The sequence below is a fragment of the Canis lupus genome, chromosome 1, assembly GCF_048164855.1.
Source record: "Canis lupus baileyi chromosome 1, mCanLup2.hap1, whole genome shotgun sequence".
Classification (NCBI taxonomy): Eukaryota; Metazoa; Chordata; class Mammalia; order Carnivora; family Canidae; genus Canis; species Canis lupus.
Window position 1 is genome coordinate 59,754,138 of NC_132838.1, and position 13,969 is coordinate 59,768,106.

Consider the following 13,969-nt stretch of genomic DNA (forward strand, 5'->3'; position numbering starts at 1 on the left):
GGCATACATACACCAATTGTTAAATATTTGACATAATATGTTTGTAGGATGAATATACCATGGTAGTAACATAATTTGTAATTTACTTTTTCAGAGAAGAATTGGGGGAAAAATAGGCTAAATTTACCCAAAACCAATAGGGTCACCTAGGCAGGCAAAATTTTGGTATTTAAATTGAACATTGAAAAATATCTAAACATAAGGATAAGGACAGCCTAAAACCATCCCTAAGTGCCATTTCAATAACATTAACTAAACCCTCTTTTAACAACATTTTTGCAACATTATTATAAGGAAACATTTATTCTTGATCCTACCAAGAGATGATCTAGTGTCCTGTCGCTTAAAGATTTATAATATTCATAATTTTATTCTAGATAAAATACTTTTTCAATGAAATCAAATGTATGGTCTTTTGAGGGATCTTAATTGGTCCCCCAAAGAGTTGTACTATACTGATTCATCTTTTTGGAATCATAAAAAGCATTTTTGTTGATTACAAATCCCCACCTTTCTGAAATGTACTATATATTTTTTTGACATGTACTATATTTTTAAACAAAATGATACATGTGTTCTCCAACTTAATCTGCAGTAATTCAAAGATAGAGCTTTGCTACAAGCTGACTGCTCCACTGGAGCATCTAAAAATTAAGGTACTTACTCTGTCATTCATTCAACAAAAATTGAGTGCCTAATAGGTGGCCAGCATAATGCTAAACTTGATATATAAAAATAATAAATTCCCTAAAATAGTTTTGAAGATTACAGGGTAGAATCTACCACTTTTCAAGTTCTTTGTGGTATCAATTTTTTTGTTAGTTCAAAAACTTCTGAATTACAATTTTATACACACATACCCATGTGTGTATATGTGCATATTAACATACTGTCACCTACATTCTCTTTCCCCTCAGATGGAATGGCTAGTATCCCAGCCTTCCAAACGTCCAGAGGAAACAGTTTAAAACCATTACTTTGCTCTAAAAGTGACCATCAACTATATAGTAGATACATTTTTAAGTATAAATATCAATTATTTCTTAGTGCTCTGAATTCAGTGTGTTAGAATCTCTTCAAACATTCCTGGAGAGTAAGTGGCAGTAAAATCCTTAAGTGATTCACCTGATATCCGGGCATGAAGATTCTGCTTCATAGAGGCACCCTCAGGCTGAGAAAGGGACTGGAGAATTGTCAAGGCTGATCTTCGCAGAGCACTATCAAACACTGTTAGTACTTCATTCGGGAATGCATTGAAATATTCCCCAATTTCCATGTTGGTCTCAAAAAGGGTCATGGCATTAACCACAACTGGGTAATGAGCATCTTCATCTCTTTCCTTCAAGATTAGAAGAATATCATTCTTATGGTATTCCGAAACATAGGACTCAAACACTTGACCAACCAGTGTGACTTGATCACTATTCATCTTGAATCTAGGTGACTAAAGAAAAAGACCATATTATATCTCCGATATTGCAGACTTAGACAAAAATTAACAAAAAAGATTGGTCGTATACTTTTGATATAGCAGACTCAGACACAAGTTAAAAAAAAAAGTCTGACTGTAAATTGTTAGGGGTCCCACCATAAACTGAAAATATTATCTGAATTGAACTCTTAATTAGATCTGCATTACTTGTTATAATCACTTAGTAAATGTATTTTTTAAGAAAGGGAAGTCAAACCAAAGAATTATGTTGGTACTGATCAGTGAAATCCACATGGTCCAATGCCTTTTCCATATCTCTTCCCCAAACTTCCTCATTAACCCTATGATATGTTATGTAAAAGGCCCTTCTCTTTTCTTTAACCACACTCTATATACACATTTGCTCTCAAGTGTAAAATCTTAAACAGCAGTCTTTTGGCTAAAGTTTCTTCCAGTAGACTTCTTTGCATGTGTCCAGATTCTAGGTTTTATCCAAAGAACGTATCTTCCCCTCTCTCTTTGACTCTCGCTCATCACACATATTCATGTGTTTTCTGCTACATAAATGGAACATACATGGATAGCCAGTTCTGACTTGAATAGCTAACAAATTGCTTCTGAAATTTACATTTTGAGGTGAATTTGCTTCCCATTTTCTCTATGTAACCTAGGAAACCTATTGGCCTTAGCAAAAACAGCTGTCAAAGAGTATAAACTAGATAATTAAACTGAAGGAAAGGAAATAAATAACTAGAATTGAAAGTAAACATTTTTTATTTTATTTTTATTATTTTTTAAAATTTATTTATTCATGAGAGACACAGAGAGAGAGAGGCAGAGACACAGACTCAGGGAGAAACAGGCTCCATGCAGGGAGCCCGACGTGGGACTCGATCCTAGATCTCCAGGACCATGCCCTGGGCGGAAGGCGGTGCTAAGCCACCGGGGGCTGCCTGAAAGTAAACATATTATATTGTATTCTCCTCTCATTCCCCTAGTAATATATATATGTGTGTATTTTTAAATTTGCACCTACAGATTAAAAAGGCCGAGCTTCATTCTACTTTCATGTACACAGACAGATATCAGTCATGTTCTGGGTACTATGTTGGGAAATAAAAAGCACAATAAAATATCCTTAATAGCCTCAGAGAAAAACCAAGGGCCAGATGCAATGAAACAGTGCCCTAACAGTGGTAAAAATGCAATATGAATAGGAGCACAAAGGAGAGAAGGATTAAATTTAAGTGGACTGACAATCCCAGACGTGGCAATGGGCAGTTCCAAATAAACTGCTGAAATCAATCATCTAAGAAACTCTTATTTGGGTTGGAAACAGAAACTGGAGGACAAACGTACTTTGACTTATTTATTTTGACTTACTTCATTCAACCAACAGTTTGGTATTCAGTTCAACAAACGGGTGATAAAAGACAAAGTTCACATTTCCGCATCCTAACTACATGTTACAAAGGCTACTTATTAGCAATATTTTGCCTTTTCTGGGAACCAACTATTGTAGAAGATGTGGAAGGAGTAAAGGGGGGTATGTATCATAGACCAAGAAGTCTCACAGTTACAGGATGCCAGTGTGAGCCTGACAGACCGGTATGTGTATACCGGGAGAAGTGAGAGAGAGCAAATTGCGGCCACTGCATTGATAAGTAAATTGTTCTGATTAGATAACATAAATCCAGCCAAGCGTAGAGCAGAAAAACCACTTAGAAATAAGTAATCAGGGGAATCCCTGGGTGGCTCAGCGGTTTGGCGCCTGCCTTGGGCCCAGCGCGTGATCCTGGAGTCTCAGGATCGAGTCTCACGTCCAGCTCCCTGCATGGAGCCTGCTTCTCCCTCTGCCTCTCTCTGTGTGTCTCTAATAAATAAATTAAATATTAGAAAAAGAAAACCTAACCGGACTCCCAAGAGTTGCTGCTACAAGAGACTCTCGAAGGTTCTATAAATGCATATTAAATTCGGGAGTTCCAAGTTTAGCAACTTAAAAGACAGTTCCACATAGGGCAGAAAAGGGGGAGGGGGTGGTGGCTGCAGAATTCGTGGCTCAAGCTAAAGCCAGATTAAATTCGCCTGGTGTTTTCTGAAATGGAAGCTTTAAAAAAAAAAAACGATTCCCTTTCAAAAATCTGTGTAGAAGTGCTCGACTGCCTCTACGCAGCTCCTCGCCCCACGAACACGCCCCCTACGGTCGTACAACTGCTCTGAAGCTCCCCGTCCTTTCACTCGTGGAGCGTCCGAGGCGGAACCGCGAGGACGAGCGAGCGGCTGCGGCTTCTGGGCCACCTGAGGCGCCCCCCGCCGGGCGCCCGCCGCAGCCCCCGGGCCACGCCCCCTGCCGCTCCCCGCGGCCCGCCCCCTCGCCGGCGGCCCGCGTCTCTCGCGCGCCGCCTTCCCGCCAGCCCGCCCGCCCGCCCGGCTCCCCGCGGGCGCTCGGCGGACGGAGCCGGCTCGTCCTCGGAGGACGCGGCCCCCGCCCGGCCGGCCCCCGGCAGGGCCCTGACGGGCAGCGCGGCCGCCCCAGCCACCCCCGAGTTGAGGAGTTTGGGAACTACCCAGATGCGGGCGACACTGGGGACCGGCTGCGGGAGGGACGGAACGGCGGGGACGCCGACTCGGGGCCGCGGCTGTCACTTACTGGCGGAGACGCAGTGTCGGCGGGCACCGGGAACACGGCGCGCCCGAGGCCGACGGGCGCCCAGGGCTCGGGCCTGGCGCGGGGGGCTCCCGGAGGCCGCGGGGGGCGGGGCGGGCCGCGGGGGCGCGCAGGCTCCGACGGGGCCGCCTCGCGCCCGAGCGAACTAGGCGCCGCGCCGGCTCCTCGGCCGGGCCCGCGCCCCCGACGGACGCCGAGCCGCGCGCCGCCTCAACTTCGCCGCTCAGGCGGCTCTTCCGGGTGGAGGGGCGGGCGGGCGCGCGCTCCGCCTGGTGCCGCGGGACGCGAGGGGGCGGGGCCGGGGCGGGGCCCGAGGACTTCCGGGGCGGGGCCAGGGCTGCGCCTCCCGCCCAGGTGGAACCGGAGGAGCCGGGCTGGCGGTGCGGTGGGTCAGGTGGCCTGTGCGGTTCCCGCTTTTGGTCCTGGAACTCCGGCAGACGCCAGGTCGCAAGGGGTTTCTGCTGTGTTTTCTTCTAGAGGTTGTAGGAGGAAGGTACAGAGTTCCCATATACCCCGCCCCCCGCCCCGTAAGCCGTATTCCCCGCGCGCCCAGGGGCAACATACTTTCCCCGGAGGGGAGCCTTCGTTACCACCAGGGAGCGCGTATTGAAACATCATCCCCCAGAGTTCGTGGTTCGCAGTCTGGTTCCCTCGTGGTGGTGTACCTCCTATGGGTTTTAACAGACGCGGCGTAGTAACAGGTACGTAGTAACGGTAACAGGTACCTGGGTAACGGGTACACAGCGCGGTGGTTGGGCTACGCGGAAGACTTTCCCTGCCCTGAAAAGCTGTGCTGTCTCCATCCCTCTCTCTCGCCGCATCTCTAGCAACGGCTCATCTTTTTTACCGTTTCCATCGTTTTTCCTTTTGCAGGATGTCCTATATAATTGACTCAAATAGCAGGTTTGAACGGTAGGGGTCCACTTATACATGGGTTTTTTTGTTTTTTTTTTCAGTACTGTAAATGGATTTTTTCATGATTTTCTTTTTAATTTTTTTAAATTTTTAAAATATTTATTCACTTGAGACACGGAGATACCGAGAGAGAACGTGAGAGCAGAGGGAGAGGGAGAAGCAGACTCCCCACTGAGCAGGGAGCCCGACGTGGGGCTCGGTCCCAGGACTCCGGGATCGTGACCTGAGCTGAAGCCAGACTCTCAACCATCTGAGCCACCCAGGAGCCCCTCTATCCTTTTTTTAAAAAAAAATATATATATATATTTTTTTTTATTTGTTTATGAGAGACACACAGAGAGAGAGGCAGAGACACAGGCAGGGGGAGAAGCAGGCCCCACGCAGGGAGCCCAACGTGGGACTCAATCCTGGGTCTCCAGGATCACGCCCTGGGCTGAAGGCAGCACTAAACCGCTGAGCTACCCGGGTGCCCCTCTCTTTCCTTTTTTTAAAGATTTATTTAAGAAATATCTATATCCCACCTGGGGCTGGAACTCATGATCCTAAGGTCAAGCATCCCTGGTGCTTCTGAGTCAGCCAGGCACCCCTCCTTATGATTTTTTTTTATTCTTATGATTTTTAAAGTAACATCTTTTCTCTAGTTTACTGTAATAATACAGTATATAATATGTATTGATAGTTTATGTTATCACTAAGGCTTCTTGTCAACAAGCCATTAGTAATTAACTTTTTGCAGCAGAATCAAAGTTGTATGTGGATGTTTAACAACTGCAATCCCTGTGTTGTTCAAGCGTCACTTGTAGTAAGTAGCTTTTTCAGATTGTCTTCTTTCGCTTAGTAATACACATTTAAGTTTCCTCCATGTCTTTTCATGGCTTGATAGCTCACTTCTTTTTTGGTGTTGAATATTAATTCATTCCATACTTTGTCCACTTACCTACTGAAGGATATCTTGGTGGCTTCCAAGTTTTGTCAGTTATGGATAAAACCAAGTATATCCATCCATGCACAGGTTTTTATGTGAGTATGAATTTTTAGCCCCTTTGGGTAAATACCAAGGAGCATGATTTCTTCTTGAATGAATTTCCTGGTATGGATATGTTTAGTTTTGTAAGAAACCACCAAAATGTCTTCCAAAGAGGTTGTACAATTTGGCATTCCTGATAACGAGTGAAAGTTTCTATTGCTCTACAGCACTTGATGTTGTCAGTATTTTGGATTTTGGCCATTCTAATAGGTGTATAATGGTAGCTCATTGTTGTGTTAATTTGCATTTCCCTGATAACAAAGGATGGTGAACATCTTTTCACCTGCTTATCTTTGGTGAGATGTCTGCACATCTTTTATCTGTCTTTAAATCAGGTTGTTTTTTTATTGTCTAGTTTCAGGAGTCCCTTATCAGACGTATCTTGCAAATATTTCCGGTCTGTGGCTTATCTTCTTTTTCTTAACATTGTCTCTCACTGAGTAGATTTTTAATTTTATCCAGCATATCAATGGTTTCTTTCATGGATTGTGCTTTTGGTGTTGTATTTAAAAAGTCATCACCAAAAAAAAAAAAAAAAAAAAAAAAAAAAAAAAAGTCATCACCAAAAAAAAAAAAAAAAAAAGTCATCACCATTCCCAAAGTCATCTCGGTTTTGTCCCGTGTTTTAGGACTTCTGTAGTTTTGTATTTTACACTTAGGTCTATTATCTACTCTGAGTTAATTTTTGTGAAGGGTGGCAAGATCTGTGTCTAGATTGTGTGTGTGCACATACGCACACATGTGGATGTCCGGTTGTTCCAGTACCATTTGTTGAAAGACTGTTTTTGTTCTATTTGTTAAAGATCTATATTATCTTTGCTCCCTTGACAAAGATCGGTTGACTCTCCATATTTATGTGGTCTATTTGTGGGCTCTCTATTCTGTTCCATTAATCTATTAGTCTGTTCTTTCAATGATACCACACTGTCTTGATTACTGTAGTTTTATAGTGAGCCTTGAAGTCAGAGTGTCAGTCCTCCAAATTTATTCTCCTTCAATATTGAGTTGGCTATTCTAGGTCTTTTGCTTCTCCATATAAACTTTAGAATCCTTTTGTCAACATCCATGAGATGACTTGCTGGGATTTTGATTGAGATGGGATGAAACTATAGATCAAGTTGGGAAGAACTAATGTTTTGACAATATTGATTCTTCCTATTTATGAATATGGAGTATCTATCTCTCCACTAATTTAGTTCTTTGATATCTTGCATCAGAATTTTGTAGTTTTCTTCATATAGGTTTTGTACATACCTTGTTAGATTTATTTATTTATTTTAAAGATTTTATTTGTTTATTCATGAGAGACAGAGAGAGAGAGAGAGAGAAAGAGCAGAGACACAGGCAGAGGGAGAAGCAGGCTCCATGCAGGAAGCCCGATGTGGGACTCGATCCCAAGACTCCGGGATTATGCCCTGAGCCAAAGGCAGATGCTCAACCACTGAGCCACTCAGGTGTCCTGAGATTTATACCCAAGTATTCCTTTTTGTGTGTGAGGGGGGTGCTAATGTAAATGGTAATATGTTTTTAATTTCAAATTCCATTTCTTCACTGCTTATGTATAAGAGAGCAGCTTACTTCCACGTATTTGTATCATGCAGTCTTGCCATAATCACTTATTAGTTCTAGAAGTTTTATATGTAGATTCTTTCAGATTTTCTACATAGATGATCATGTTATCTGCAAATAGTTTTACTTAAAAAAATTAAAATAAAAGATTTTATTTATTCCTGAAAGACACAGAGAAAGGCAGAGACATAGGCAGAGAAAGAAACAGGCTTCCTGCTGGGAGTCTGATGTGGGACTTGATCCCAGGACCCTGGGATCACGACCTGAGCGAAGGCAGATGCTCAACCACTGAGCCATCCAAGCACCCCAATAAATACAGTTTTGTTTCTTTCTTCCCGATCTCTGTGATTTCTATTTTCTTTTTTTATTGTGTTAGCTGGGACTTCTAGTATGATATTGAAAAGCAGTGATGAAAGGGGACACCCTTGCCTTGTTCCTGATCTTAGTGGGAAAGCGAGTTTCTCACTAATAAATATGATGTTAGCTGCCAGGATTTTCAGTACGTGTTCTTTATCAAGTTGAGAAAGTTACTCTGTTTCTAGTTTGCTGGGAATTTTTAATCATGAATCAGTGTCAGATTTTGTGAAATGCTTTTTCTGCTTCTCTTTAAAAAATCCCATGATTTTCCTTCATTAGCCTGCTGATATGATGCATTACAGTAACTGATTTTCTTTTCTTTTCCTTTTTTTTTTTTAAGATTTATTTATTTATTCATGACAGAAACAGACTAAGAGAGGAAGACTCCTCACAGGGGAGCCTGATGCGGGACTCGATTCCAGATCCCAGGATCACAACCTGGCCTGAAGGCAGGCACCCAATCGCTGAGCCACCCAGGCATTCCAGTAATTGATTTTCAAATATTGAAACAGCCTTGCATACCTTGGATAAATCCCACTTAGGTGTGGTGCTTAATTCTTTTCATACATTATTGGATTCAATCTGCCAATATTTTGTTGAGGATTTTTTGCATCTAAGTTCATAAGAGATACTGATCTCTATTTTTCTTAGAGTGTCTCTGTCAAAAAAAAAAAAAAAAAAGAGTGTCTCTGTCAGATTTTGGCACTAGGGAAATGCTGCCCTGAAAGACTGAGTTAGGAAATAGTCCCTCTACTTCTGTGTTCTAGAAGAGATTGTAGAGAATTGGAAAAGTTTTTTATTTAAATGTTTGGTAGAATTCACTGGTAAACTCAAGTAAGCCTGGTCCTTTCTGTTTTGGGAGTTACTAATTATTGATTAAATGTCTTTGATAGATATAGACCTATTTAGATTGTTTCTTCATCTGTGAATTCTGACAGTATCTTTCAAGGAATTAGTCCATTTCATCCTGGTTATCAAATATATGGACATAAAGTTCATAATATTTCATTATTATCCTTCTAATGTCTAGGGAATCAGCAGTGATAGCCTCTCTTTCATTTTTTATATTAGTAATTGGTGTCTTTTTTCTCCTTTAGTCTGGCTAGAGGCTTATTGATTTTTATTCTTTTTAAAGAAACAGCTTTTGGTTTTGTTGACTTTATTGACTTACTGTTTTTTGTTTTATTGATTTCTGCTCTAATTGTTATTATTTCTCTTCTTTCATTTACTTTGGATTCATTTTGCTCTTCTTTTCCTTTTTTACCGAAGGTAGCAGCTTAGATGATTGATATTAGGTATTTCATTTCTAATACATGCATTCAATGCTATAAATTTTGCTGTAAGCACTATTTCTGCTGCATCCCACAAATTTTGAGAAGTTGTGCTTTCATTTTCATTTAAAGTTCAAAGTAAAAAAAAAAAAAAACAAACACCAAAGTTCAAAGTATTTTTAAATTTCTCTTGAGATTTCTTCTTTGACCCATGTGTTGTTTAGAAGTGTGTTGCTTGATGTCCAGGTATTTTGTGATTTTTCCAGTCTTCTTTCTGTTATGAATTTCTAGTTTACCTCCATTGTGATCTAAATAGCAGCCATTTATGATATCTGTTCTTTTAAATGTGTTAAAGTTCGTTTTATGGCTCAGAATGTTGTCTCTCTTGGTGAATGTTTCATGTAAATTTGAGAAGAATGTAATCTGCTGATATTAGATGAAGTAGTCTGTAGATGTTCATCATATCCAGTAGATTGATGGTAGTGTTGAGTTCAATTCTGACCGTAACTGATTTTCTTCCTGCTGGATCTGTCCATTTCTCTACTGGGGTGTTGAAGGCTGCAATAGGATACAACTATTTCTCTTTGTAGTTTCTTTTTTTTTTTTTTTTTTTTTTAAGATTTGATTTATTTATTTGACAGAGCAAGAGAACACAAACAGAGGGAGTGGCAGAGGGAGAAGCAGACTCCTACTGACCAGGGAACCTGATGCAGGGCCTGATCCCAGGACCCTGGAATAGTGACCTGAGCGGAATACAGATGCTTAACTGACTCAACCACCCAGGTGCCCCTCTCTTTGCTGTTATATCAATTTTTGCTTCACATATTCTGAGGCCCATACACATTTAGGGTTGTTATGTCTTCTTGGAGTGTTGACCCCTTTCTCATTACATAATGCCTCTCTCTGATCCTGATAACTTCTCTTGCTTTGAAGTCTGCTCTGTCTGAAATTAATATAGCTACTCCTGCTTTCTTTTACTTTGTATTTGCATGGTATATCTTTCTTCATCTCTTTACTTTTAATCTTATATGTCTTTATTTTATCTCTATAAGATTTCTTATAGATAACATACAGCTGAATGTTGTTTTTCAATCTCCTCTGACAGTCTCTGCCTTCTAATTCATATATTTAGACCATTGATGTTCAAAGTGATTATCAAGGGGATCCTTGGGTGGCTCAGCGGTTTAGCACCTGCCTTCGGCCCAGGGCGTGATCCTGGAGTCCTGGGATCAAGTCCCACGTGGAGCCTGCTTCTCCCTCTGCCTGTGTCTCTGCTTCTCTCTGTGTGTGTCTCTCATGAATAAATAAATAAAATCTTAAAACCCAAAGTGATTATCAATATAATTGCATTACTATCTACTATATTTGCTAATCTTTTCTGTTTGTTGCCTTTGTTCCTGTTATTGTCTTCCATATTTTTCTGTCCTGTGTGGTTTTAATTGAGCACCTTATATGATTCCATTTTCTCTCCTTTGTTGGCAAATCAATTATGCCTCTTTTTTTTTTTAACTTTTTTTATTGGTTGCCCTAGAGTCTGCAACATACACTTATGGATATTTATAGGGTAGTGCAAGCAAGTACCTTAACAGTGACAAAGTAAGCCTAATTCTTCCTTTCCATCTCGTGTATTAGTGGTAGTTCATTCATTTTGCATAGATAAGCCTATAAGACATCAACATACACAAATACATTGTTGCTGTTATTATTTTGAATAAATTGTTATCTATTAAATCAATTAAGAAGAAGAAAAATAAAAATTTTTATTTTACTAGCCCTTCTTCAGGGCTCTTCCTTTATTTTTTATTTATTTATTTTTTTAAAGATTTTATTTTATTTATTCAAAGAGACAGAGAGAGAGAGAGAGTGAGGTAGAGACACAGGCAGAGGGAGAAGCAGGCACCACACAGAGAGCCTGACGTGGGACTCGATCCCGGGTCTCCAGGATCACGCCCTGGGCTGCAGGTGGCGCTAAACCGCTGCACCACCGGGGCTGCCCAGGGCTCTTCCTTTAGATCGGACTTTCTGACCTATATAATATTCCTTCTTTCTAAAGAACTTTTTTTAAAAGATTTTATTTATTTATTCATGAGAGATACAGAGAGAGAGAGGCAGAGACGCAGGCAGAGGGAGAAGCAGGCTCCGTGCAGGGAGCCCGATGTGGGACTCCATCTCTGAGACTCCAGGATCACGCCCTGAGCCAAAGGCAGACACTCAACCGCTGAGCCACCCAGGTGCCCCTCTTTCTAAAGAACTTTTAACATTTCTTACAAGATAGGTTGACTTGTAACAAATTCCCTCAATTTTTGTTTGTCTGAGAAAGTGTTTATTGCTACTTCACATTGCAAGAATAATTTCTCAAGGTACACAGAACTCTAGGTTGTTGTTTTTTTTTTCTCAACCATAAATATTTCACTCTACTCTCTTCTTGCTCATATAGTTTCTGAGAGGTTGAATATAATTTTCATCTTTGCTCCTCTATAGGTGTTTTTTCTCCTCTGACTCCTTTTATGAACTTTTATGTTTGTCTATAGTTTGAAAATAATATGCCTATGTGTAGTTTTTTGGCTTTTATCCTGGTTGCTATTCTCAGAGCTGCTTGGATCCTTGGTTTGGTGTCTGACATTAATTTGGGGATGTTTTTAAGCATTGTTGCTTCTAATATTCCTCTTTTTCTTTCTGTCTTCTCTTTTTGGTAATTCCCATTACAGATATGTTACACCTATTGTAGTTGTCCCAGGGTTCTTAGATATCCTGGGGCTTTTTATTTTTCAGTCTTTTTGTCTTTTCAGTTTTGGAATGTCTATTGACATATCCTTAAGCTCAGAGATTTTTTTTTCCTCAGTTGCGTGCGATCTACTGATGAGACCATCAAAGACATTCCTCATTTCTGTTACCCTGTTTTTAATCTCTAATATTTCTTTTTGGTTCTTACAATTTCAGTTTCTCTGCCTGCATTTCCTATATGTTCTTGATGCTATCTATCCATTAGAGCCCTTAGCATATTTTTTTTTTAAAGATTTTATTTATTTATTCATGAGAGATAAGAGAGAGAGGCAGAGACACAGGTAGAGGGAGAAGCAGGCCCCATGCAGGGAGCACAACATGGGACTCGATCCCAGGTCTCCAGGATCACACCCCGGAGCTGAAGGGGGCGCTAAACCGCTGGGCCACTGGGGCTGCCCAAGCCCTTAGCATATTAATGATAGTTATTTTATATCCCAGTCTGCTAATTCAATATCCCTGCCATAGCGGAGTCTGGTTCTAATGCTCTGTTTTTTTCAAACTGTGTGTTTTTTCTTTTAGTATGTTTTCTAATTTTTGGTTGAAAGATGAACATGATGTACTGGGTAAAAGTGCTGTAAATAGGTTTTAGGAATGTGGTGGTAAGCTGTGGGTGCAGGCAAGTGTTTTGTAGTCCTATGATTAGGTCTCAGGCTCCAGTTAGCTTTTGCTTCTGGACTGTGAACTTCACCTGTTCTCAGTCCTCACCCCCCCCATAAGTGGGACAGGATGATTATAGTGGGCATGAGTTGGGTATTTCCCTTTTTTCCTCTAAAAAGGCTAGAGCCAGCTGGAGCTGAGGGTTTCTCTACCCCCAGATCAATTGGGCTCTGATAAGCCCCAGTAGGTTAGGCTCTGGTTAACTAGTTTCCCCTGAAGGCAGAACTTTTTTTTTTTAAGATTTATTTATTTACTTATTATGATAGAGAGAAAGAGGCAGAGATACAAGAGGAGGGAGAGGCAGGCTCCATGCCGAGAGTCCAACGCGGGACTCGATCCCGGGACTCCAGGATAGCGCCCTGGGCCAAAGGCAGGCGCCAAACTGCCGAGCCACCCAGGGATCCCGAAGGCAGAACTTTTTAAGAACAAAATGCCCTGGTGTGTTTCTAAAGGTTCCCTTCTTCCAAACCCCGCCAGAAGCACAAAGGGATTTTGTGAGGACCCCGTGAACTCCTAGAAGTAAAACTCTCAGAAGTGTGACTGTGCCCCTCTGAAGCTTTTTATCTTTTTTGGGCTTGCTCACACCAAGCCTCCAGTAATTCTTCAATTGCAGTTCAAGTTTACCTACCCTGGCGTCCGTTCTTGTGGAGGTTTTCAGTTCAGTTTCTGCTCCGGTAAGTTGTGATTTTTCTGTATTAGCCTGTTATCCAATTTTGGGTGCAGGGAGCAGTTGTTTGCTCTGTGACCTCTCTTTTATGGATCTAGGAAAAGTTGTTGATTTTTTAGCTTTTCGGGTTTTTTTTTTACCTCGTAGGGTGAAGTGGCAACTTTCAGGCTTCTTAAATGCTGACCAAAACCTGGAAATCTCATTTGTCTTTTAAAGAGACTTAAAAAAAAAATAAAATAAAATAAAATAAAGAGACTTAAATAGGGGCACCTGAGTGGCTCAATTAAGCGGCTGCCTTTAGCTCAGGTCACCAACCCAGGGTCCTGGGATAGAGCCCACATCAGGGATCCCTCCTCAGCAGGGAGCTTACTTCTCCCTCTCCATCTGTCGCTCTCCCTGCTTGTGCTCGCACTTGCTCTCTCTCTCAAATTCTTTTTTTTTTTTTTTAAGATTTTATGTATTTATTCATGAGAGACAGAGAGAGAGAAAGAGAGAGGCAGAGACACAGGCAGAGGGAGAAGCTGGCCCCATGCAGGGAGCCCGATGTGGGACTCGATCCCAGGACTCCAGGATCACGCCCTGGGCCAAAGGCAGGCGCTAAACCACTGAGCCCGGAGTGCCC

General features: G+C 41.5%; 1 protein-coding gene and 1 long non-coding RNA gene across 14 annotated transcripts in view; one reads left to right on the forward strand and one right to left on the reverse strand.

The window, feature by feature from the left end:
* MCM9 (minichromosome maintenance 9 homologous recombination repair factor) overlaps positions 1 to 4,750 on the reverse strand; it is a 123,976-nt gene extending 119,226 nt beyond the window's left edge. For 4 of the 13 annotated variants that reach the window (XR_012033731.1, XM_072831832.1, XM_072831819.1 and 1 more), the window contains exons 1-2: positions 4,665 to 4,742; positions 1,126 to 1,444 (exon numbers count right to left, since the gene is read on the reverse strand). Coding sequence is in view for 11 of the 13 variants with exons in the window: in XM_072831832.1 (XP_072687933.1) it covers positions 1,126 to 1,444; positions 4,665 to 4,718 (373 nt within the window). In the remaining 2 variants the exon portion in view is untranslated. Of the gene's footprint in view, positions 1 to 1,125; positions 1,445 to 4,082; positions 4,212 to 4,664 lie in introns of those variants that run through there. The other 9 variants (XR_012033736.1, XM_072831810.1, XM_072831791.1 and 6 more) reach the window with 9 other exon arrangements.
* LOC140636602 (uncharacterized) overlaps positions 4,428 to 13,969 on the forward strand; it is a 66,722-nt gene continuing 57,180 nt past the window's right edge. Inside the window, exon 1 of the long non-coding RNA XR_012033821.1 lies at positions 4,428 to 4,801. This is a non-coding gene — a long non-coding RNA (uncharacterized lncRNA). The remainder of the gene's footprint in view (positions 4,802 to 13,969) is intronic.